The 25912-nt window shown below is 37.6% G+C and overlaps 7 protein-coding genes across 7 annotated transcripts; 2 read left to right on the top strand and 5 right to left on the bottom strand.

The window, feature by feature from the left end:
* Positions 1-138: 138 nt before the first annotated feature.
* Positions 139-4343, bottom strand: LOC145911219 (uncharacterized). Its single transcript, XM_082998487.1, has 11 exons — positions 4051-4343; positions 3126-3267; positions 2923-3021; positions 2665-2830; positions 2461-2594; positions 2263-2405; positions 2049-2201; positions 1890-1983; positions 1639-1811; positions 1391-1556; positions 139-954 (listed from the first exon to the last, which is right to left on the bottom strand). The coding sequence occupies exons 1-11, from the start codon at positions 4257-4259 to the stop codon at positions 751-753; spliced, it is 1683 nt and encodes a 560-aa protein (XP_082854613.1). The 5' UTR covers positions 4260-4343; the 3' UTR covers positions 139-750.
* A 699-nt stretch (positions 4344-5042) lies between these two features.
* LOC145912609 (DNA methyltransferase 1-associated protein 1-like) lies at positions 5043-6892 on the top strand. Its single transcript, XM_083000140.1, has one exon. The coding sequence runs from the start codon at positions 5350-5352 to the stop codon at positions 6739-6741; it is 1392 nt and encodes a 463-aa protein (XP_082856266.1). The 5' UTR covers positions 5043-5349; the 3' UTR covers positions 6742-6892.
* On the top strand, positions 6820-8435 carry LOC145912611 (NADH dehydrogenase [ubiquinone] 1 alpha subcomplex subunit 2-like). Its single transcript, XM_083000142.1, has 3 exons — positions 6820-7060; positions 7120-7226; positions 7452-8435. Exons 1-3 carry the CDS (start codon positions 6969-6971, stop codon positions 7541-7543), a joined length of 291 nt encoding a protein of 96 aa, XP_082856268.1. The 5' UTR covers positions 6820-6968; the 3' UTR covers positions 7544-8435.
* Positions 8436-8444: 9 nt separating this feature from the next.
* LOC145912610 (tryptophan 2,3-dioxygenase-like) lies at positions 8445-11974 on the bottom strand. The gene is made up of 12 exons (XM_083000141.1): positions 11852-11974; positions 11342-11414; positions 11184-11277; positions 10777-10901; positions 10628-10689; positions 10473-10548; positions 10137-10355; positions 9773-9916; positions 9566-9671; positions 8897-8987; positions 8704-8835; positions 8445-8637 (listed from the first exon to the last, which is right to left on the bottom strand). Exons 1-11 carry the CDS (start codon positions 11878-11880, stop codon positions 8727-8729), a joined length of 1128 nt encoding a protein of 375 aa, XP_082856267.1. The 5' UTR covers positions 11881-11974; the 3' UTR covers positions 8445-8637; positions 8704-8726.
* Positions 11975-12777: 803 nt separating this feature from the next.
* LOC145911414 (tryptophan 2,3-dioxygenase-like) lies at positions 12778-17065 on the bottom strand. Its single transcript, XM_082998736.1, has 11 exons — positions 17008-17065; positions 15962-16040; positions 15797-15890; positions 15351-15484; positions 15227-15288; positions 15001-15076; positions 14306-14524; positions 14049-14192; positions 13458-13563; positions 13299-13389; positions 12778-13179 (listed from the first exon to the last, which is right to left on the bottom strand). The coding sequence occupies exons 1-11, from the start codon at positions 17034-17036 to the stop codon at positions 12897-12899; spliced, it is 1317 nt and encodes a 438-aa protein (XP_082854862.1). The 5' UTR covers positions 17037-17065; the 3' UTR covers positions 12778-12896.
* Positions 17066-20807: 3742 nt separating this feature from the next.
* Positions 20808-24129, bottom strand: LOC145910870 (tryptophan 2,3-dioxygenase-like). The gene is made up of 11 exons (XM_082998083.1): positions 24058-24129; positions 23762-23837; positions 23609-23702; positions 23080-23213; positions 22956-23017; positions 22767-22842; positions 22309-22527; positions 22088-22231; positions 21872-21977; positions 21080-21170; positions 20808-20964 (listed from the first exon to the last, which is right to left on the bottom strand). Exons 1-11 carry the CDS (start codon positions 24084-24086, stop codon positions 20808-20810), a joined length of 1188 nt encoding a protein of 395 aa, XP_082854209.1. The 5' UTR covers positions 24087-24129.
* Positions 24130-24795: 666 nt separating this feature from the next.
* On the bottom strand, positions 24796-25538 carry LOC145912636 (tryptophan 2,3-dioxygenase-like). Its single transcript, XM_083000179.1, has 2 exons — positions 25407-25538; positions 24796-24934 (listed from the first exon to the last, which is right to left on the bottom strand). The coding sequence occupies exons 1-2, from the start codon at positions 25491-25493 to the stop codon at positions 24821-24823; spliced, it is 201 nt and encodes a 66-aa protein (XP_082856305.1). The 5' UTR covers positions 25494-25538; the 3' UTR covers positions 24796-24820.
* Positions 25539-25912: the final 374 nt, after the last annotated feature.

The following is a 25912-nucleotide window of genomic DNA, read 5'->3' as shown; positions in this document are numbered from 1 at the left end:
TTCTAAATGTTATTAATCTGATACACAGCATGGAAAGGTGGTATTTGCTACAAGTCATGTTGGTGAATAGAATAATACCATAGTTTGTCATTAAGACAATAGCTTGCTTAGCATAAAACTTGTTGCTGGTGTGGTGTTAGACTTCAGTTTATTATTGAAAGAAACACAAATTGTCAGGTTGCAGCAAATGATATAAGTGCGTCTATTATCACTTAATAAACACATGCATAGCTTTTCAACCAGATACTTTTTTATTTCCCATATTTACCAGGAGACTAAATTGTTAAATGCTGTCTTTTCTTGCGATAAATTGCAGCAACGTTATTTGTTCAGTGTTGTAAAGCAAAAAGATGGCCACAACATACAACTAAGGCACCTAGCCTTGGCAAAGCCAAGTAAATATTGTAAAGGTTGTGCAACTAAATGCACCTGATTAATTTAGATATGATTTATTACCACAATAACAATCTAAAAGCCTTTTTTTCAAACTCACAGTGAGTTGTCAGTCAAGAATAAATGATTTTTCAAAATTCTTTTTATAATGAAAAAGAGAACTAATAAACAATTTAACACACGGTTAACATCCTGTAAAATGTGCTATAAAATATAATGTGCACAATATCGAGTGTATCATTACACCTATGTAAAACCAAGTACAACTGAGTAACTTAGGCAAACTTTAAAAAACATATAAATGCATGCAGCCAACATTTTAGCAGCACAATACACATGCGACAACTTTGCTTGTAGTTATACAATACTGTGTGAAGTGCCTTTATGTGTTCCATCATCATTAATTTCTAAAGGCTGTTTCATGTGAAAAAACTCCCGGAGATTTTTCACAGCACCTTGATCAAAAGGGTTGCTAAACTTTCCATTACCATCCTTCATGTAGTCATAGCGATGTGCATTTAATCTCTCGTTTGTGGTAACATTGTTTATTGCTTGATATGTCTGAAATGTAATCAAATAGTCATTGTTTGAGACAGGGTTGGGAAGTCACAAAATATCACAAATTCGACTTCTTTAATTAACCGTTGTAAATAAGGCAACTTTAGTAACATCGAATTTGTGGTAATGTTGAAAAACATCCGGATTACAAACCGAATAATTCCTTCTATGGCGTGCGACCAAATCCACTTATTAGTGAAATCATAATCGTGACCATTTTACTTTAACAAACAAAAGAAGTCAGATTTTAATAATGTCTCACAACTCTGGTTTGAGGCTTCATTACTATACCAGTATGGAAAGTGAAACTAGTTTTGTTTATACATATTTGAAATAATTAGCCTTAGTTTCATTCGTGCAAAAAGGCCATGTGTAAATCCAGTTTTACCCAATTACTGCAAAATATAGGGTTTCAATAAGGTTATTTTGAAAAACTTACCGTAAAAAATGACAAGCCAAACACCACTAACGTAAAAAGACCCATGATCACTCCACCAATAATAATTATCAGGTCCATGGCATAGTGTTTGGTCATGTACCAAACAAAATAGTCACCAGTTAAAAGGGTGATCAACATTCCATACAGAAACAGCAAAAAATAATGCCTGCAACACAAAATACAGTAATGTAAGTACCAAATTGTTCTGCACAGGAACATGGCAGACAAAGGATAAAAATACCACTGACCTATTTTTGTATCCAACTACATTGTAAATGTACGGACAATAATGGTCAAAGTGCTTCACACACCGGTTGGTCACTCGGCAATGCTTCGCCCTTAAAGGTCTTACCAACCTACAAGTGTGACAAAGACGACTCAAGGGATTTTGCCCTTGTTTCCATTCTTCATAAAAGGCAACCTGCAGCACAACAAAATTGATCGAGGTATTTAAGCAGGGCCTTTAATGCTAATTTAAACAAAATATGACAAAACAAACCTGTCTTAAGGCTTGGTCATATTCATCAACATTCTTTGGCAAAAATCCTGGGTCCATGTTATGCGCTTTGACCAAGCAGTACCACATAAATATTCTAAACCAATCAGATAAAATGAGTTTGAATAAAAAAACTCAACTATCAAAATGATAAATACTAACGTGTTTAGTACAAACAAAAAGTGTATGTATCGAAACTGGAGGGTGTAAGGCAACACTTTAAAGAGGTAAGCAGGGTATCCATAACAACAAGTGGCTAAAATGAGAAACATAAACGCACTTTTGGTTTTGCCTGGCGGCCCAAAAAATATCGTCCTGTAAAATGAAAAAGAAAAGCATGTTTGGATATTGTTTTGTTCTGCAGTCAATGACTTACTTGAAGTCAAATGCTGGCAAATAGCTGTTACGCTTCATTTTCAGACTTTCAAAGTAGGAAACAAGTTCAGCATATTTTCTCCCTTTAGCAAGTTTAAGTGGGGTATTGTTATTGTGGTCTTCTAAATCAACATCTGCTCCATCCTATAAAGGGTTTTTGTTATCATGACATATTTTTCTAGACTTTTTGGCACTGTACCTGTTCACACAGCAGCCTAACAGTTAGTAGATCTCCACTTAATGAGGCTAAATGCAATGGACACTGCCCAAAATTGTCTTTTTGTTTTGGGTTGAATCCAGAGTATATGAGAAGTCGAGTTAATTCACAATGACCTACAACAAACAGTTGGTAAGCACCACTTAACAATAAAATTAAAACATTGAACCACGGTCAAACCAATACCTTTAAAAGCAGCCCAGTGCAAGGCATTGTCACCTTCCTTGTCTACAACCAGAAGTCTTGCTCCTTTGCCCATTAAAAATCCAGCCAACATTGTCCGGCCATACTGGGCAGCAATTATTAAGGGTGTGCAACCTTTGTTATCCACACCATCAATTGACACTCCAGCCTGCATTGTAGTAATAAAACAGGCACATTAATAAAAAAATTGTTGCTGTAGCACCATATTTCACACCACATTTTGCACTATTGACATAATACCTGTAACAGTATATCAACACATGAAACATGCCCATTGACACAAGCCCAGTGTATTGGTTGTGCTCCAAGCTGATTTCGTGCTGGCATTTCGAGAGGTGCCTGCAAGGTACATTTTACTATAACATTAGTGTGCTTATATACATAGTATCCTGGAAAAAAACAACAACAAATCAATAAGCAATGTTTACAGCAGAGGTACTAGCCTTTATTTGTGCAAAATATCTAAGCACATGGGTGTGGCCTCCTAATGCTGCCCAATGAACAGGTGTGTTGCCATCTTTGTCAAATTGACTAAGGACATGTATGCCCTGCTTTTCTATCACATCTTGAACAGGAATAAGAAATCTGCAAACATAAAAAAAACCTTGTAATGGATTGCCTGTAAGAACTTCCTGTCATGATCATTAAAACTGGATGACATTTCATGATTAATTGCCAAAAGAGCAGTCATGTCATACACATTGTATATGCGTATATCTAAATGTGATAATTCTAAATTTCTGTAAAAAACAAAGAAAATTTAGTTTTGCTTACAAGCACATGTCACATACATTTGATAATAGCAGTTTTCCGGAAAAAAAACATTGTATGGCTTTTCGTTAATTTAATACTATTAAGTCATTTTTTTACATCCAAAGAAAAAATACATGTATGCCCAACAATATATTTGTCAATTATGTCTGTGCTTAAATATGTGTTTGTAAAGCAAATCAAAAGCATGTAGCAACCAGGCATATATTTCAACATGTATAGGCTATAGCCTGTGTGTCAGATTTTCGGCAAAATCAACATTCACAGAAAACAATCCATTGTGCAAATTACAAATTTTCCAATCTGGCTTGTATGTACATATTGTTTGGGTACACGCCAGATCGGAAAGTTTGTAATTTGTGCGGATAATTTTTTTAGCAACTCAAAGTTGCTTGGACGAACTGACGCTTTTCGTATGCTAATGCTTTAGCTAATTGTTTTTCTGTTGATTGCCAATAAAGTTTATCAGTTTTTGCAATCAGGGGTAACGGACTAATGTTAACATAGATGTTTCGTTTATTTACACTGATAATACAACAAAAACTCTTGGAAACATCAATATTTTATCTGCAGGTATAATTAAAAATCTGTTTTTACCCTTGTTTGGATACGTGAAATATATCGGCCATAAGCTTGACTTTTTCAGCGACGGCATCTTCACCATCACCAGTAGCGTTATGCTGGCAGCAATCTCCTTTGCCGTCATGGTCATGATGTACTGGGGTTTCCGATTCTTTGGTGGGCAAATCAGACTGAAGCAGAGGTATCGTACTAAATTCTGACGCTTCGTGGTCGACCATAACCATCTTCTACAAGAAAACAGATACAACCACAGAGAAAATAATTTCGAATCTCTCTGACAACAACTTCGTTGTTTTTCCAAGGTGGTCTCCGATGTTGGTGTAGTAAATCGGATGAGAGAAGGTTGTCCACCGTCACGGCACGTGATTTGGAAAAAGTCCTCGCGTACAGTTCTGCACTAATATGTTTGTGTTTGTATATTAGTCTTAGTGCATACACATTGAGTATTTAGGGTCAATTAAAACTTATAAATTTTGTTGGATATCGATTTTCTTTTTACCTATTTTGCAAATATCCAGTTTTATCCACAAACATCAACAATTTATAATATGAAATAAAGGAAGGGGATTAAATTTTTAATATCTTGTTTGCACTTAAAAATGTAAGATTTGTTTTTTAATGTTTGCTAAGATAATAAGGCTACCCACATTTCAGTATATCCTGGGTTTTAGTCCCGATGTGATGAAAATGCATGTTTCCCGCAAGTAAATCTTTGTTGCCGCAATGGCGACCGACCCATATGCCGAAAATAAAACCTCTGATCGGGATTCTTTGCCTTGGTTCAAACAAATTCCGGTCATGGAAAAAAGATAGATATTGAAAAAGTTATTTAATTCTAAACGGTCCGTCAATACCGATGTGAAAAAAGCTTGTGGGGAGTGATTTGTGTTGAACTGTTGCATGACACGCCAAAGATTTAACAGTAAATTAACGGATCAACCAGCGTATCAACATCGCTGAGGTCGCCCTGCAGTGTTCCATCAATTGGTTATACTTTCTAAATTTAAAGAAGTCCTGCTAAGCTTAGTCGTGTTTTTAAACTAAATTTAAAGAATGATGATTATAATATTTTCTAAAAAAATTTAACGCTGTTGCAATGACACGTTTTATTTTAATCTTGGATGTGCAATGGCAACAAATCATACTTCATACTTTGACTTACAAAACATTTTTGTTGGATCTTGTATAAACGGCTTTGTTGTGTCCAGAATTGATGTTTGGTGTGTTTTATACTTCTTTTTACACCTTACAAATTACAATTCCACAGTTGCCAGCTTTATCCATATTTAAAGGCCGGCATAATTGTCAAACAAAATGGCAGCAAGTACAGATGTGTGTGATATCCTGGAAATGAAAAGTGATGAAAAAACTATCACAAAGGCAAGCATTATCAATGCAGGAATTAAGAAAAAGCCCAAGCAAAAAGAGAATGCATTTAAACGACCAGAAGGAATGCACCGGGAACTATATGCACTATTATATCATGACAACATGGACAAACCTCCATTGCTTCCAACTGATACAATGCAAACTTACCAGACGGCCAAGGCAAAACTTAGCTGTACAGTGGTTCGTCCATGGAAATGGATGCCTTTTACCAACCCAGCTCGATCTGACGGTGCAATCTTTCACCACTGGCGTAGAGAGGAAGATCAAGGCAAGGACTATCAGTTTGCAAAGTTTAATAAAAATGTGCAGGTACCTGTTTACTCCGAACAAGAATACCACCAGCATTTGTCACGAGAAGATTGGTCGCAAGATGAAACTGCTCACTTGTTTGAACTGAGCCGCAGATTTGACTTGAGATGGCATGTTATCTATGATCGCTTTGACCACTCACGCTTTCCCCAAGAAAAGAAAAGGGCACTTGAAGACATCAAGGAGCGATACTACAGCATCTGCAACAGTCTAAACAAGATTAGGAAGCAGCCTGGTGAAGTAGTTGAGGAGATTGTCTTTGATGCAGATCATGAAAGAAGAAGGCGGCAACAATTAAGAAAACTCTATGCTCGCACTGAGAAGCAAGTTGAGGAGGAGGCAATGTTAATCGAGGAGCTAAAGAGAATAGAAGTTCGAAAAAGGGAAAGAGACAAAAAGTCGCAAGACTTACAAAAGCTTATTGCATTGGATTCTGGCACTGATGGCAATCGGCGAGGGGAAAGAAAATCCAGCAAAAAGAGGTTGACTGGGATTAGAAAAGACAATCAACCTGGTGAAGACAAAATTTCAGAAACCACCTATGGTATCAAGTTTCCCGATACAAAATCGTCAGGAGTTATGCTACGGTCACAGATGATGAAGTTGCCCATTTCTGTTGGACTAAAGAAAACCAAGTCACTTGAACAACTGCTGACAGAGTTAAAGATCGACATGCATCCAATGCCAACAGAAACTGTGGTGCAGTTATTTAACCGATTGAGAAGTGACATGGTGTTTCTTTATGATCTCAAAGTTGCTTATGCAAGCAATGAAATGGAGTTACAAACTCTAAGATACAAATGGGATGCAATTGCCCCAGGTCACTTGCCCCCTGTTGAGGATTTCAATTTTCAACTTGTAAAAATGGACCCAAGCCAGGGGTCCCGAAAGAGGGCCATTGACACTCAAAGTGATGCTGACTCAGCCACTAAAACTGATTCTGCATCAGACCAATTAATTGATGTGGGCTGTCCTTCGCCACCAGTCAAAAAAGCAATGCTGGTGTAACACTTTATTTACTGATTATTTTTTTCATGAAACATCAATCATTCAATACCACTTGTTTTTGTTTGTGAGCATGTGAAAAAATATAAAATTTTTGATTTTTTTAATCACTACAACAACCTACACTGAAAATCCTGCTTATTTTTTCTTGTAGTTTGTACATCTTTAGTTTCAACAACATTGGTGCCAACTGGCTGTAGACTTAGTTGTCATTGTATCCTGTTAGCAAAATGGCTGCAAAGCATCTTGTCAATCTTTCAAAGAACATTAGGGAGTTAAGGCTGCACCTCTGCCAAACCTCTCCATCAAGTAAAGGTTTAAGGTATGTGCTTTTCTTTGTTTTTGAAACCCAAGTTACCTAAAGTGAATTCATTACTGCAGGAGTTTCATTGAAAACAATTATGTATCAGTAAAACAAGCGAATCCCAAGTTCCCAATTCTCATAAGGGAATGCAGCCAAGTGGAACCCAAGATTTATGCTAGATATGGTGTGTATTGTCGTTTTGTAGTTTTGTAGTTTTAATCAGGAACAATTAACTTTTTAGCAGATATGTCTGTCTTTGGTAAAATAACTTTGTGTTAAGATGATGATTTTACAAAGCAAGCGAGTGGACAAAGAAATATTTGATGAACATTACCATCAATCTCATCTTTATCCTAAATCAAGTCATTTTATTGTGTAAAAACTGCCAAAACTTATCATACAATTTTAGCAAAAGGTGTGGAAAAGAGTGTTTCGGTGGCCAACAAGTCTGCTGAAGAGATATCAGCAACGATCCAAGAAATGTCAAAACAACCAAATTAGATCTTATCTCTCTTCTGAAAACATTTTTTATTTACGTTTTTTCTTTGTCACAATCTCTCTCTAAAAAAATACATAAACTTTCGACAAACACCTTCATTTTATTTCATGCGTCGGTTTATATTTACGCGATTTTACATTGAATTTTCAAACATTTATCAATCTTCGCAAGGTAAGCAGCACGTGGTGGTATACAAAATATGCGATAAAATTAAATGAAGTTTTACGTGCGGCAAGGACAACAGATACACGTCTTCTTGGATGGTCCATTATTTACATACCCTAGGTCAGTGGTTCTCGACCTTTTTGTCCAGGCGGACCCCTTTTGATGACGTCAGAGTAGTCACGGACACTGCAGCGTACCAATTTAATTCGACCGGCTGCTGAAACTGAAGCTAAGTCTGCTTGCGTGTTGTTGCTGTTGATACTAAAATCGACCCCGTGAGCAGATTTGTTTGTTAATCGAAACACACGTTTGCAAAATCAGGCGGCGTAAAGTTTAATTGTTCCAAGCGAGTGAGTGAGCGAGTAACTTCTAGCGCGTGCCAATTGCTTAGTTAAAGTGTCCGAGACTAGTTTGGTGGCAGAGTGAATGACAGAGAATAAAGCAGAGTAAAGTGCGAACGGGTATTTAACAGGTTACAATAAAAAGGTCTGTCTTCGAGCCGGATGCCAGAAGACTGTGCGTTCTGCAGGAAAGTCGAACTCCGTCTACAGCCTTCGGTCCGCCTGTGTTCCAAATGTGTGAAGAATTAAATTGAGAAACATGCGTGGTCCTACAACACTTCAGGATTTTTTGCAACTGCTGAGATCTAAGGTGAGCGCCACAAAGTCTAAGGTGAGCGCTACAATTCTTTTTTGTTTGCGATATAACAAAGCTGTAACATGCTTCTGTAATTTTGCTTGTTTTCAGGTTTGTATAACGAAATGCGAAACATATTTTAAAATACTGAACAAAACTGCAGTCCGTTAATGTCGTGTTCCGTAGCGTGCAAGTTTCCGTCGTAATGGGTGGTATCGATACTGACGTGCTGTTGCAAAAGCTGTATATTGTACATCTGCGTGCTTTCCGTATATTTTTCATCAAATCAAACTCTCTGGTAGAAAAAATAAAAACTTACAAACTGACATTACGAATCGACATAACCTTGTATAAACGCTACCTTGTTATGATCAATCATGATTATCAGTCTTCGATGGACAGTTTTGTTATTTCATCGAGGCTGGGAATTCGGTCGCGAGGGACCAAAAATGAAGGCAGGGTAATCAGATCTTTAAAAATTCTGTATCTGTCTCTGAATGGAAAAGAATACAACGTTCTGACTTGATCGTTGAACATTTGATCGTTTGAATTACCCGCAAGTGGCACGAAGGAAGTGATATCCAGAAGAATCTCCAGCACCGTATTTGTTGCCAATCATGCGTTGAGTCATACTGGCGTGAACATCTAAGGTGGGCAAAACAGGTATAGGTTATGTGCAAAAAAGCCACAATAATCATACAGAGCTGCAGACAGGAACATACCGCAAGGTGTCTTTCAACTAACAAATAAGTCTGCACACGAAGTCCAAATTTAGTATAGTCTACAGAAAGAACACGCATAGCAGACCTTATAGTTTTAGTAACAGGAGCATCAAGCAAAACATGCAAACGGTACAGTGTACGCACTGTTTCGACCTGTAAGGTCTCATTAGTGCAGCTGTTGACTGTGGCACTGTGGCACTGTGCTAGCTTTTTACACTGGGAGGCACCCAGATTTTCAGAATTATGTTTTCTTGCGGATTTTCAACGCAGAACTCTTAAAACATGTATGGGAATCTCCCGACAGTCTTATGGTAAAAAGGACTTGGTATCTGATTGATTCTATTTGAATAAGCGTTGTTTTAGTGATACTGACGATGTCGAATCATAGGCGAAATATATAAATCTAAAACAACTGAAAGACAAAGGACTTAGGTTTGCTCTTCGACAACTTGCAGTTTGGGATAGCTGTGAAAATTCAAGAAGTAAACTTGGTTTACTCACATCTCATTTTATTTAAGGAATCATCAAGGTTGGTTAGGCTTTGGAGTAGTTGAAAAGGCAAATGGAATCTTGGTTCCTCTCGATACATAAAAATCATAAGCGCTCCCTGTACAAAACAAATACGGAAGGACGGATTACTACAAACTAGTTTTGCTTCATTTAATACGGTTTCTTTGAAAGTAAAAGTAATCTCTTCTTGGGTCTTACCTGCATGGCTTTGTGGGAGAAACGTCGATTTCCTTTCTTCACTAAATCGTCGTGTACGTTTTTGTCAAAGAGCGTCTCGAAAGTTGATCTGTTTTTTTCGTTATTGCGAAGCTGCCGCTGTCGGTCTGTGGGAGTTTTTGTTGCCTGAAATATTGGAAATAACTTAATGTTTAGAAAAATATATTTCGCATAAAGGCATCGTTTCAAACGTTTGAACTTTGATGATAATTGCAATTGAGAAGTTGGAGGATCATGAATATTCACAGAAATACATATAATGACATAGAGTTTTGTTTTATCTTCATTCAAATCATTTTTTTTAGAAATTTCTGGAATATCTTTGCATCTAAGTTTTGGGTCAAACCTTTGCAATCATATCATTCTCGTCAAACATGTCTTCGACATTCGATTTGAACTTCGTAAAAAAATCAGCAACGCCTTCTTCCGATCCTGGAGCTCTTTCCAACCAACTGTTCACCAGATCCAAAAGCGATTTCTCCGTTTCTGACCGCATTAGTTTGTCCCGATTTTCCTCCGTAAACACCATCTCATAAGATTCGCCATTGTGCACGAGGCGAAATTTCTTTATTTAGAAAAAAATAATATTTTAGTTACAATTTAGTCACTTATTTGGCAGCCACATCAGGTCAAACGACATCTGTTAGGGGCAGTAAACCACTTATACACTTTATTGAGTTACCTTTAAAAGGCCAAGTTTGTTTTCGAGCAGGCGAAACGACAGGCTTTGAAATCCCGATCCCCCAGCCAGCAAATCCCTAAATTAATCAAAAAAATGAAAAAGTCTGATAATCGAACATACAAAGCAATAAATGTTTCAAACAAGTTCGAGCTTACCGAAACTCAAAAAAATCTTGTGAGGTCATCGTTTCCAAAATCGAAAAATGCGAAGTAATGACCTAAAAAAGTAAAGAAAATGATGTATAATATTTCCTTTCCAAACACTTCGCCCGGGCAACGATTTAACACAAAAAGTGTTTTCCTACCTTCATGATTTCGTCGACCCGCCTAATTCGAGAAACAACGACCAGCAAGCTTTGTTCCTCGGTTTCCAGAATCTTTCTTACAGAGTCGATTTCATGAACAATTTGCTTAAACCAGAGTTCGGTGGCTAAGGAACGGTCAAAGAAACTGTAGGAGCACTTTTATAATCAGATTACTATACTACAATGTCTTTGGGCAAGTTATGAATCAATAAAATTTAATAAAATTGTAAACTATATTTTTGAAATCTTTATAGGCCTACTGATTTTAACTTTACGCGCCAACAGACTTGGTGTACATTAACAACTTGTAAGCATAATGGCTATATAGACGAGTACGAAACATTTCTTCGCTATAAACCCAGGTTAAATTGACGTCAGTTATTGGAATATGGTGTTGCCTTGAATACCTTGATGAGTGATTATGAACAGATGCTCGTCATGGACCGGTGCTTTTCCATTTTTGCCGCTTCTTGGATGTTGCGCGTTCAATAGATTTGGCAACTAGAATACGAAAACATTTAGAGTTTACTGCAGTGAATAAGTGCATATAGCCTATAATACTGACATCGAGGTAGCTATCATACAGCGAAGGGACCTCCATTTCCTTTGATTCTTTGCTTTCTTTATCAAGTTGTGGACTAGGAGGAACAACAAATGTTCAGCAAACATGCAAATAATACTATCTTTATACGAAAACCCCCCAAAAATTATTTCGCTCTATTGCCAACAGTTCTGTTAAATTGTTGGGTTAAACAATGAATCGTAAGGCCAGCATACTTTTGCAAGAAAATTACATTTCACAAAAAGTAGGCTATATGTTATTATACATTTCTAGACAAAATCATTGTTATCTAGCAGCCACTGTTAAAAGCACAATTAAACTCCACTTTCCATGTTTGTCAATTGACGTACAAACTCTCATAATATTACATCCCCATATACGAAGTTACCATGCCGTGTTTATTTATCATATTCTGAAATAAATCCGACATTTCGCCGTCAAAAACTACCGTGCTTAATATTTAGTACATGACGATGGTAACCCTGTCTATGAAGAGGCCCTACGCAAACTTACCATTCGCCGGCGAAGTAGGGGCAAGCCATTTCGGATGTTTGTTGTATGATTTTGCTTCTGAAATATTGCACAAAGTAAACGGCTTCATTGATTTACAACATTACGCTTCGTGAACACGATACTGCAAACGTAGTTTCATAATGACATATTGTACACACAAAAATTTCGATTACCAAGTCAGGACGTTCAGGTTAATGGCAGAATATTTTTTCATTTATTATGAATGATGCACTGGTTTAAACCAAATAACAAAGTACATCATAAAACAGTTTTTCGAAATTGCGTTTAAAACACGTTTTATGTTACCTTGCATACGAAATACCCAAAAATACTGCGTATATATTAATTTTTGTTTTTTTATCTCGTAACGTGTCACTATGTACTCGCATATATCTACACAACCTATGTTTGTTCGCAAGTATGTTGCACCTTCGCTAATATCGTCTGCCAGAGGCATTTATTGCCCTGGGGCATTTTGCGAGATTTTCACAAATCACCTGAATGCTTTCTTATCATTGGCATTACACGAAACGCGCCCGAAAGGCTCTGACCTCGTTGGATTTGATTGATTGACATACTAAAATTGACTCAGGTTTAACACAAGTTTGCGGGTGGAGGTTTAACACAAGTTTGCGGAATTAGGTTTAACACAGAAAACACTAAGAAAATTGTGCCGCACGTTTGCGCAGCACGAGAAAGAAGGTGAGGATTAAAGCTTAACGCCGAAGGAGAATTTCCACAAACCAATGAAGGGTCACGTTTTCCGAGTCCCGTATTTTGCACAAAATTACGAATGCTCTTCCGTAAATCTTACTCCAAACGTATGTGCTACAAACAGGTATACTTCTGTTCCCTCCTCAATTTTCCTTTAGAGATGCAAATGTCCTTAGCTATCGTGGCACAAAGTCGAAAGAATAATTGAGGTTAACCAAAGCTTTATTTTACAAATGGTGAAAAAATGTACACTGTCAAATCGAACTAAGCAAAACCACCTAAACAGCTGCACCAGCGCCCGTGCCCAATACATAAAGCGAATACACCACTGTCACACCGTGCTCTCCGGTTTCCCTGCGCTCCTATACGTTCCAATCTTGTCGTCCATTGTGCCGAGTGAACTTGATGAAACTCTTCTTATCAACCGGGACATGGTGCTTACAACCCCTGAGTCCCCATCCGTGTCCAGCTGTCCCTGTTTTGTGCCCAACACCAGATTCCAATCGTTGACCGAAAGGGAACGTTTCATTTGGGCGTCGAGTGGGGGGATTCGATCGCGTGGAACCAAAAACGAAGAGAGGGTCATAAAATCTCTGAAGATCTTATACTTCTCGCTGAAATAACGACAAATGGGAATGGTTGACGTGTTTTTTCAAGTAAAAAGCACATAAAGCATTGAAAATTTGCTATAATCTATTTATCCGATTTGTAGACTTATAATACTGTAATATACCAGCAAGTGGCTCGAAGGTAGTGGTATCCAGATGATTCGCCTGTTCCTATCTTATTTCCGATCATGCGTTGAGCCATGCAAGAATGAACGTCTAAAAATGCACGGGACGTATTGTGACTGTGCGATGCAACTTTAAGATACAACCTAACGGTCACTTACATCTCATTTTATTCAGAAACTCGTCAACGTCGGTGAGACACTGAAGAAGTTGGAACGGCAAATGAAATCTTGGTTCGTCCCGGTACATAAAAATCATAAGCGCTCCCTAAAATGTCAAGGGTTTGTGATCAACAATTTGTTGCTAACGCTGCCAGGCGTATAATTCAATAATTCAAAGCTTCTCTGGCAGGAAAACTACTTGTTTGGACGACGTTTCGGTCGTTGTACAACAGACCTTCCTCAGGACAAGTAAAGTGAAACGCCAACACGGCGATAAATGGTAACGCGTAGAAGAAAGGGCAAAAACGGTGAAAGAGGTAAATAACGGGGTGTCAAACACAAAGAATTAAAAATTAGAAATGCCCGCCAACTTGTGTTTACAGGTTTGGTGATCAACCTTGCAAATATACCCTTGGTTATAAAAAAAAGGGCTGTTTCTGGCAGTACAAAACCGCAGACTTCAAAAATGATAAAAATCTAAACCCAATCCAATAATACCATAGTAGTACAGTTTGGTTCACTTGAACTTCTCAAATGATTCAAGGATTAAAACAAAGATTTTTGTTTAACTTTGTACACTTACACACTTACCTGCATAGCTTTATGAGAAAAGCGGCGATCTCCTTTTTGTACCAATTGTTTGTGAATATTTTCGTCAAAGATTGTGTTGAAGGTCATTCTGCTTTTCTGGACCTCACGAATCTGCCGGTCGCGCTCACGGGGATTTTCGACTTCCTAAAGGTTGAAACAAGAGAAAGGGGATGATTTTCGTGACGTTGTCAAGGGTGCTCTTCAAATTTTAAAGCACCCAAGATAGTAAAACCGACTCAGTTTATCCATTCGCTTACCTTGGCAAAAGCTTCTTTTTCATCGAACATTGCCTCAACACTAAACTTGAACTTTGTGAAGAAATCAAAACCGTCCGCTTCTAACCCAGGAGTTCTTTCTAACCAGCTGTTGACAAGATCAAACAGAGATTTTTCTTCTTCCGATCGTGAGAGGATTTTGCGATCCTCTGGTTGGAATGCTTCGTAGTATAGTTCTCCATTGTGTTTGATACGGAACTCCTAAAATCAAATTTCATTACGCGATAGTACGTTACACGAAACAAACAATGTGAGGAAGTAAATTGAACCCTGTTAAAATTGGATTTTAATCACTATCAGTTTAAACGTTCTAACGAATTGTCTTTGATTTAAATTTTGCACAACTATAGCTTTCATAGTCAAGGCAAAAATATTAAAACCGGGAACCAACGCAAAGAACGTTCATCCTTTAACACGTTTGTTTAAATTTTACTTATACAACGTTTCATCGCAATACAACGTTTTCTTTTGCACAAGCGTATACGTGACTGCTGTTGTGCCAGTGATTGCCTTCCTCTAGATCCCGCCTTTGGTATCCTGTTCGTTGCTGAAATTCATGCACGGGGGCGTGGCAAATTCGTATCCAATCACGGCGAGCAATCTTTCAGCAGCGCGGGACCGTGCTCTTGCAATTATCAGTGCAACTTGTTACACGAATATGACGTAGTAAAGCTTACTTGTAACAGTCCGAGCTTGTTTTCAAGCAAACGAAACTGCAGACTTTGAAATCCTGATCCACCAGCCACGTAATCACTGTCAAATACAAATTGTTGTTCAAAATTTTGAAACAACCTGCGAATTAGTTTCAATATTATTTCGGTTTACAAAACCCTTTGCTTTCCGCGTGGAAAAGTATATCCAACGCTAACAATTTTGCAGCATTTATTCAAAATTCTACCTTACCGAAAATCGAAGAAATCCTGTGGCGTCATCGTTTCCATAATCGTATATTGAGTTGTGAGGAGCTAAAAAGCAAAAACACATCAAACTCAAAAACAAACTACAACACATTCCCCACGTCACAAACCTTGATGATTTCAACTACGCGATTTATGCGTGAAATTAACACCAGCATGTTTCGTTCTTCCAAGTATTCGGTATCGAAGATATTCCTCGCCGAATCAATTTCGTGCAACATTTGCTTGAACCACAGTTCGAAAGCTTAGAGATAAAATCACATCTTAGCAATAGTAGGAAATTCATTTGTATAGTGCTTGTATGTTCTTAAACGACTCATGTTTAGTGTGCGATGTGTAGCATGATGATAGTGTGATCATTTATAGCTTGTGACGCGTTCGCGATACGTATCTACTTGTCAACGATGATGAATTTCAAAATGTAAATCGTGTAGTGATCATATGCTGCATTATATATTAAAAAAAATAAGCATGAAGTATAGCGGAAGTAATGCGTAAGTCCCTAAACACGGAGAGTTCCACTGAGGGTTGCAAAACCGTGACAATTTGGTCGTACTCTGGTGTGCTATAACGAAAAGATGTTCATCATGAACCGGGGTCACTCCTCCAAATCCACTCAAAAGTTTCTGTGCGCTCAAGATCTTCGGCAGCTTCGTACAATAATATTGAAATTTCGGCAATTGAAATTGTACAAATGGTATGTTGCTTTAACTAGTCTTACCTGCAAATACACTTCGTATCTGTATTTGGGAATGGCGTTCGGGTCGTTTGAATTTGTCGCCGCTTCCTCGTTCTGAAAACTTAACAAAAATATTTGAAACTGTTTAGAATGCTGAACTGGACAGAGAGTAAGTACGGATCCTGCAGTTTATTATGCAGAAGAAGGCTATTGTTTAGGTTTGATAAAAAAAATTTTCTGGGTAACTGTATATGTGCGCAAACTCATATGGATAAATTTTTTTGGTGAATTGCTAACTTAACGATGATATGCTGGTAATTGCCCGATGTACCGACAAACGTTGTCGTTTAGCTGAAATTGGAAGCGTTTCGTCTCGTGGGGCTAGCAGATGGTGGCTATTCTATTGATTTCCAGACTGTTTGTGATTTTAGGCAGTTGAACAGGCACTTATGCTAATGTACATGTAACAACAACTGCGCGCCACACACGTAAGTTTCAAAATAAGTGTCTGATTGGGCGAATAAATCGGGGTGCGGTTTATGCGGTAAATTGCCAAACGTGTTATAACTTGGTAAATACAACAAATTTAGCCTTCGTATGCAAATGAGCACCTGACTCGAGAACCAATGTTACGTTCTATGTTCATATGTGTAGTAACTTTGGGTTTATTAAAAAAAATATTATATTAATAAATGACCCAGCTGAATCGCGCTTGGAACATGCGATGCATTTATCACAAATAATGTTGTGCGGCGCTTTTTTGAATGAACTTAACCTTTAAAATGGTTGGTGGTACCAGATTTGAAATCCCTACGCCAGCGCTTTCTGGCGTAAGGAAGGCAAGCAGTCTAAATTGCATCCAAAGAAACCCAAAAAAACGAGCTGTGGTTTGGAATTGGCACGATAGACCACCCGAAAGGACATGCACCAACTGGTTCCTTAAACTTCGAGAATCTACCCAAGCACTGAGCATTGTCATTAAAAACTAGCTAACTTCAATCCGAAACTTCTGAAAGTTTTAAATTATCAAATGCACCTTAAAGTTTACTTAAAGTCTAGAGAACGATGAGGGGAAAATTTAGGCTTACCTTTCGCTTGCAAAGTATGGACACGACATGGTTACAGTCCTAAAAATGTTTACCTCAACACTCTGTGAGGAAGTTACACAATTAAATCGGGAATTTAACAGATTTTATTAATCAGTAAACACCAAATTTCAAACGAATGTAAAAAATAAAGTTTAAGATTTTATCGTTATTTCTGGAGAAAGCTCACCAGACTACCAACTCTTATATTGTGTTTTAAATCAATATGCACTTTGCTCATACTTTTGCAATGCCTCAAATTTTGTGACCACTCTAATACAATAACCAAGACAACTTGCTGAGTCAAACAGCGATATAAACACAATGGTGATGACGTTAGCCAGGCTGTTATACAATGAAACTCAAAACTGATAGTTATCTCATACGTCTTGCACTGTCAAAAATTTCGGAGATCGGATACTGCTGTCAGCATGTTGCACGCGCTGCTGTTATTTTTGCTAAACCGTATTTATCCTGTTGCAGTATAGTATGTGCTGTTAGCACATTGCACAGCGTAATGTGACACTCTTCCGCTACGTATTAATACCAGCGTTATTTTTCTTTGTGCTTTGTCACTTTTTATGATGTGTGTACTTTAGAAATTCCGTATTAAAAATGTTTTTATGCATCTATATGCTTATTTTATCCTGTCTGAATGCCTGTTAGTTCTGACCACATAGTCTTTAAAGTGAATTAAACATTAAAAGTTATTGAAATTGTTCAAGAATAAACCACTGGTATCTAAAGCCCTAGAAGTTACAATATCATCTCGATCATCAATATTGTGACCTGTAGTGACGAATACAAGGTACACAACGTATTGCTCTTTATACATATTCACTAAGCATGATTCATAGTACGTCAGCACGGACTGAAGTCAGGCACTTATACGCAACCCAGATTAAGTACGTCAAACATAAACACTGGCCGTTTTACGTCGTGCGTTTGTCAAATGTGAGTTGTTTTTGTCTGCGAAAAGTGTGCGGCTGCGTGCTCAACGCTTTGCAGCATTTTCCTATGTTCATTTGTGTTGTTTCACTTGTTTTAACTTTGGAAATCCGGAAAACACTTTGCATTCATAACGTGGTGCTGTTTTTGTTTTGACTGTGGGGTTTGGTTGCCTTTGCGAAGTACTTGCCTTAACTTGTCCTTACGACTGTCCTTGTCCCTACATCTGCCTCGTTTTCAAGATTTTTCTGATTACAATAACACAACGTTACTGTGGATGTACTTGTTTTTTTTTGATATTTTTTGCTGACAACCACACTGATCCACAACAATTCAGCATTTTTTTTCTTACTGCTCATCTTGCATGTTGCCTTTTTCTTTTCAGTAATGTTACAAGCGGTATTTTCCCCTCTTTTTGACTGCTTTTTAATGTCCTACATGCTTTAGTAAACCTCATTCACACTTGGCCTTTCTTTTAACTTGCTACATACGTGGTTATCGTGGTGCTGACTACCACACGTAGGACTTTAGCAGTACGCGATGCGCTACCATTATATATTTTGCATTAGTTCATAAATCCTATATTAACAAACACATTTTTTGGGGAAAGTGTATTTTTTTCTCATACGGGCAATTATGTAACAATATGGGAAGGATGTAGTTTTCCTCGATTTGAAGTACAATTGACTTTCCATAAGTTAGAACAAGTACTCGGTATTTTTCAAAAGGCACCGGCTTTACACTGCGTTAGAATTACCAAAGGCGTTGAACCATTGTGATCCCTAGACCACATTTGATGGGTTTAAGAGGGTCCACGGTATAGATTGACATGAACTTGCACTAACCATCGGAAATGAAAAGCAAACAGTCCGAAAAATTTAAGGCTTTCTAGAATAACCATTTTAAGCAATAACTGAGCACAACAAAATCAGGCACAACATATAAGTTGCGCAACGCGGTAATGTGTATAAGTATATGAAATCATGCATTGTGCACAACATAAGTGAAATATAAACCTGAAAGTAAGTCGGTTTTATAACCTTTTTCAATTTAGGTCTCCCTTAACCTTCAAATCAATACTGAAATAATTGGTTTGTTTGTTAAATTAGCATCAGTGAGATATTTGTCATTGCTTCTTGTCCACTAGATCGTTCAAGGTTTACTTCCTGACAGTGCACATCGTATGTCTCCTGCAACTCTCAATCTTTGTGTCACATCAAAAAAGTACTGTCCCTGTATTTATAGTCTTCATAACAAGTTGGAGAAAGGCAACTTCTGTTCTGTGCCAACCAACCGAAGGAAGAGCAAGGCTTCAAAGTTCAAAGTTCGAAGAACCTGTTTAGCGGAAAGAGGGAAGCAGGAATGCAAAGTCTGGCACGTATGATGTATTACCAAGAATTTGTGTTTTTCCACTTCAATTATAACTGTTTAGTTATTTTGGGAACTATCGCCAAAAAGTTACTATTTTATGTGTTGTTGTTGCAATAAAGTGTGGATTTGACACTAAAAATTCCGCTGATCTACCCTTGAATGTCATTGGTTTTGAGGTTGTGATTATGAATCAACAAATGTGTAAAATTGTAAAAAATTATGTGATGCTAATGACTCCTATAAAAATTCATAGTATGATGTGATTTGACTTTTTTGGTCAAGGTTCAACGATGCATGAAAACTGCCTCATAGTTTTAGGTCGCAATGTCGACGGCAATGTTTTAAATCTGGCGCAATCGTTGCTTTGGGTGGTTGGTAAAAGTTTTATCTTTTAAAATAAGGGTAAAGGTAATAAAGTTAATATCGCTTTCGCGTTGTTACGTATAAAACAAAACAAAAACAACTCAATATGTAGCTGTGTTCGATTTTTACAATTTAATGCAATGCTTCCCAACCAAAAGCTCAGCTATTAATAATGCTAGGTGACAGATTGTGTCTTCGCCACATTGACAATAGTATCCGCTCTCAAAATTACTTTCTGACTCTCAACAAATGCCGTCGGTGCAGTCAACCTCGAACGATATTAGATCGTATTGATGAAAACATGAGAAAGAAAAGTCAGCTTCACAAATATTCGAACCGATGTGGTCAGAATTCGAAGTACCCGAGTAAGCAATGGAGCCAATAATGTTTTTGTAGTGAACTGCAGGCAAGGCCGCTGTTTCGACCTAATATAGGTCTCACCGTAACAGTGTGACCAAACAAATGATAAAACCATCATCGTCTGAATTCGCGTTGTTTTCTCCTGGGAGTGGGAAAGCCAGTAAGTGGTAAAATACGTGATACAGAACGTCTCGGACGAATTAACTTGTGTCATTGCGGTGGCACTTTTAGTAGAGAAACTCTTATTCTAGAGAATGGAACGACCGCAGAAATTAAGTGAAAAACGTGCTTATATACAGTCAAATTAAATGATGTTGCTGAGAAAAAAAAATTGAGAAACGCGTCTTTGAAGTATTTTCGTCTTCCAATTTATGTATATACAATTTTATTTCGTTTTTACTGGGGCGTAGAACAAGCAACATTAAACTTCATTCCATTTTCGTTAGCAGTTTATAAGCATAAAGTAGAATCTGTAATCACAGATCATATGCAAAAGCGAACGATCATTTAAGTAAGGAAATAACAGCGCGTGAACCACCTTAAAAGATCCATTATTTCCAAGAACATTACAGTTTATTTGAAGCGATCAGAAATTGATGAACTGGAAATTGTGCACAACACAACAGCGCCGCAAAAGTGAAATTACAATACGATCTTTTTTCCCTAATTTATTCTAGGGATAAATTCCCTGCACTCCTCGATCCGTCGAGTGTTCAGTCGGATTACACGTGTTCGGCGGAGACTTAATGAACAAAATACGACTAAACAGATGAAAAGCAATCACGTTTATCTGCCACTGGATTCCAGTCGTTGACCGAAAGGGTACGTTTCATAACGTCGTCAAGTGGGGGAATTCGGTCGCGTGGAACCAAAAACGAAGAAACAGTCGTAAGATCTCTGAAGATCTTGTACTTTTCACTGAAATAATGGTTTGCAGTTATGACGTAAAAATGACAGAGGCGATTTCTCAGAAAAAAAAGCAATACAAAAGTTTGTTTGATACAAGGCACAAGAATATAACGCATCATATTACTTGCAAGTGGCTCGGAGGTAGTAATATCCCGATGACCCGCCTGTTCCGGCCTTGTTTCCAATCATGCGCTGAACCATGCAAGAATGTGTATCTACAAAGAACAAAAATACGTAAATACTTTGACCGCATCATGGATTTGTATTGCAATTTAACGATTACAGCAGTAAACGCATCCGAATTAGGCAAAATTAAAAATTGTCAGATGAAGTTTGTTTCACGCAAGTGTAACAGTAGCCTACAGAAACCTCAGATGTCGTGACGTCATGCCAGTTTGCAGCACTGCACAAGCGCGGCAATGCCCAATAATGTGTTATATATGACTACAAGTACAAAGTCCCTGATTTCACGATACATTACACATCCTTTTGACAACGTATGTTTGAGTTAACATAACGCCAAACTGTGGAATCGACAAGCGTTTCCCATGACTTAAGAACCATTTGTCTTCAAGTTAACGTGAATCGTCTAGCAGCATGTTTACTAAATAGCCTCGATGCGCCACTGTTTAAAGTACCCAGTATCTTGAAAATTCACCCAAACCCGGAATAAGAGATGTAAAACGATCAAGATTTGTCCGAAATTGGCGAAGGTTTGGATATGCCAAAGCTTCTTGCTAAGAAAAAATGTTACACATCATTTCTACCTCCAACTTCGTCCGAATTATGCAACGAACCAAATTGGCGGGGTGAAAATGATAATTCCCTAAATTTTTTACTGTGCTTACATCTCATATTAGAAATGGGACTTATCATTTGCAAAAAGTTTTTTAGGTAGGATCCGCAACAAACTTACATCTCATTTTATTCAGGAACTCGTCAACGTCGGCAAGACACTGCAGAAGTTGGAACGGCAAATGAAATCTCGGTTCGTAGCGGTACATAAAAATCATAAGTGCCCCCTAAAATGTAATAATCCTTGTTATTGTTTAATTTGGTTCACTTGAACATCATAAATGGATCGAGAATGTGAAAAATTATTTTACTTTTTTCTGGAACATTTTTTACTTGCCTGCATGGCTTTATGAGATAAGCGACGATCTCCTTTTTTTACCAATTGTTCATGAATATTTTCGTCAAAGATTGTGTTGAAGGTCGTTCTGCTTTTTTCTACGTCGGTAAGCTGACGATCCCGCTTACGTGGATTTTCGACTTCCTAAAGACAGAAACCAGACATCTGAACGCTGATAGACTAAAAATCATCAAACCGAATCAGTTTATCCATTCGCTTACCTTGGCGAAAGCTTCGTTTTCATCAAACATTGCCTCAACACTCAACTTGAACTTTGCAAAGAAATCAAAACCGCCCGCTTCTAACCCAGGAGTTCTTTCTAACCAGCTGTTGACCAGATCAAACAGAGACTTTTCTTTTTCCGACTGAGAGAGGATTTTGCGATCTTCTGGTTGGAATGCTTCATAGTATGGTTCTCCATTGTGTTTGATACGGAACTCCTGAATTTAAATTGAATCATTTTGTTGTTTACCCACACATATGTTGATAAGCTTTAGACTTGGACATTAATACTGCTATTATTTGTTGGCAAAACTAGGAGTAATTGTTATGCGACATCTGATGACGTACAAATAAACTGACGAAAATGAGTCACAGTAAGGAGCGTGACTAAATTTTTATCAAGGTTAGGCGTTTTCATTGTGTTTTGGGCGATATGGCATATATGCATACAGCTTACTTGTAACAGTCCGAGTTTGTTTTCAAACAAGCGAAATTGCAGACTTTGGAATCCTGACGCGCCTTCGAAGAAAACACTGCCAAACAACGAAAAGCTTTCCTCGAGCTGATTACTTTTAACATGTAGGCCTACATTCATTATTTTAGGACACTGTATCTATATACAGCTATTTAAGCTCTTATCCTTTACCGAAGGTCGAAAAAATCCTGTGGCGTCATAGTTTCCATCAGCGTAAATTGGGTCGTAAGGAGCTGGAAAGCAAAATATTTATTATACTCAGACACAAACTACAACACATTCCCCATTCACCAACCTTGATAATTTCAACCACGCGATTCAGACGTGAAATTAACACCAGCATGTTTCGTTCTTCCAAATAATCGATATCAAAGATATTCCTCGCCAAATCAATTTCGTGCAAGATTTGCTTGAACCACAGTTCGCAAGCTTAACAATACATAGAACATCATTCCACTCGATACCACACAACAACAAAGAATTCCCGCGAGGAAAAACCATGAACATGGCATATCTCCTTAATGCAGGGGTACATAAAATTTCGACTCTATGCACTGGCCAGAAATTATCAAAAATTTTTTTGGCGGCCTCTGGGGCGATGTGGGTAATAAATGGACACAGAGTGTTTAAAGTTTATGAACCGATCAACAGCAAATAATTAAAAACACAAACAAAAACATGCATTAAAAATAGGCTAAATTTAAGTTAGTTGCAATATATGCATAGTCTTTATAGCGACACTAAATTTTATCAAACCGCGCGCCGTAGTTGGCCCGTGTTTGGTTTATTGGATGCAAAAGAAAAAAAAGTGTCATAAACTTTACTCTGGTGCATTATCACAAAAAAGAGTTCTTCGTGATGGGTGCTCTCTCCACCAAACCCGCTCCGGAGCTTCTGTGAATTCAAAATCTTTGGCAGCTGCGTACAAAATACTAAACATTGCAGATTATGCATCATACAACTTCCGCTTGACTTACCTGCAAACGAACTTCGTATCTGTATCTGGGAATGGCGTTCACGTCGTTTGAATTCGTCGTTTCATCTTCATCAAAACTACATAAAAATTGACATAAGACATTTGGGATTTAGTAAAAGCAATTGCTGTAGGCCTATACGAATTTTTAAAAAACTGCAGGTTTAGTTAATTTACAAAATTAACAATTTATTTAAATAAAGGAAAAATATAATTTTTTTTTAAATAAATAAAAAGTCAAACAAAAAAGCATTTGTTAAATTAATTGCCTTATTGTATGAAGAGAGTTACTTTGCTTACGTTTCACTTGTAAAGTAAGGGCAGGCCATGGCAACAGTTCTGTTGAAAGTGTTTAGCTTACACTCCTTAAAAGAAACTGCACATTTAAACAATACTGGTATATTGTTGTTCAATGTGTGATATGAATATAATAGCTTTGGTTCGGGACAAAAATGTACCAAACTGCTAAACTAAAATCTTACTAAACTTATCTAAGTTCATTTGCGAAGCTTCTTTGAGTTAACTTTAAAACGTTAATTAACTGATTGACCGTATATGCTGATAAGTTCACAAGACTCATACAGCCTTTTTTGCTAAAAGTGTTGAGTCAAACAGGATTATAAACACAATGGTGATGGCGTTAGCCAGACTGTCATACATTCAGACTCAAAACTTTTTTTCGACGGTTTCCTGATACTTATCTCATACGTCTTGCACTGTCAAAAATTTCGGAGATCGGATACTGCTGTCAGCATGTTGCACGCGCTGCTGTTATTTTTGCTAAACCGTCCATTATCCTGTTGCAGTATAGTATGTGCTGTTAGCACTTTGCACTGCGTAATGTGATCTTCCGCTACGTATATTAATACCAGCGTTGTTTTTCTTTTGTGCTTTGTCCCTTTTTATGATGTGTGGACTTTAGAAATTGCTTAAGTATTAAAAATGTTTTTATGCATCTATATGCTTATTTTATCCTGTCTGCAAACCATGCAAGAATGAACGTCTAAAAATGCACAGGAAGTACTGTGACTGTGCGATGCAACTTTAAGATACAATCTAACGGTCACTTACATCTCATTTTATTCAGAAACTCGTCAACGTCGGTGAGACACTGAAGAAGTTGGAACGGCAAATGAAATCTTGGTTCGTCCCGGTACATAAAAATCATAAGCGCTCCCTAAAATGTCAAGGGTTTGTGATCAACAAGTTGTTGCTAACGCTGCCAGGCGTATAATTCAATAATTCAAAGCTCCTCTGGCAAGAAAACTACTTGTTTGGACGACGTTTCGGTCGTTATACAAAAGACCTTCATCAGGACAAGTGATTGCGCCAACACGGCGATAAATGGTGACGCGTAGAAGAAAGGGCGAAAACGGTGAAAGAGGTAAATAACGGGGTGTCAAACACAAAGAATTAAAAATTAGAAATGCGCGCCAACTTGTGTTTACAGGTTTGGTGATCAACCTTGCAAATATACCCTTGGTTATATAAAAAGGGCTGTTTCTGGCAGTACAAAACCGCAGACTTCAAAATTTATAAAAATCTAAACCCAATCCCATAATCCCAGAGTACTACAGTTTAGTTCACTTAAACTTCTCAAATGATTCAAGGATTAAACCAAAGATTTTTCTTTACCTTTATACATTTACCTGCATAGCTTTATGAGAAAAGCGGCGATCTCCTTTTTGTACCAATTGCTTGTGAATATTTTCGTCAAAGATTGTGTTGAAGGTCATTCTGCTTTTCTGGACCTCACGAATCTGCCGGTCGCGCTCACGGGGATTTTCCACTTCCTAAAGGTTAAAACAAGAGAAAGTGACGCTGTCAAGGGTGCTCTTCAAATTTTAAAGCACCCAAGATAGTAAAACCGACTCAGTTTATGCATTCGCTTACCTTGGCAAAAGCTTCTTTTTCATCAAACATTGCCTCAACACTAAACTTGAACTTTGTGAAGAAATCAAAACCGTCCGCTTCTAACCCAGGAGTTCTTTCTAACCAGCTGTTGACAAGATCAAACAGAGATTTTTCTTCTTCCGATCGTGAGAGGATTTTGCGATCCTCTGGTTGGAATGCTTCGTAGTATGGTTCTCCATTGTGTTTGATACGGAACTCCTAAAATCAAATTTCATTACACGATAGTATATTACGCAAAACA

The sequence above is a fragment of the Ascidia mentula genome, chromosome 8 (assembly GCF_947561715.1).
Source record: "Ascidia mentula chromosome 8, kaAscMent1.1, whole genome shotgun sequence".
NCBI classification, from domain to species: Eukaryota; Metazoa; Chordata; class Ascidiacea; order Phlebobranchia; family Ascidiidae; genus Ascidia; species Ascidia mentula.
Note: the sequence above shows the minus strand (reverse complement) of the source record. Positions and strands in the feature narration are given on the sequence as shown.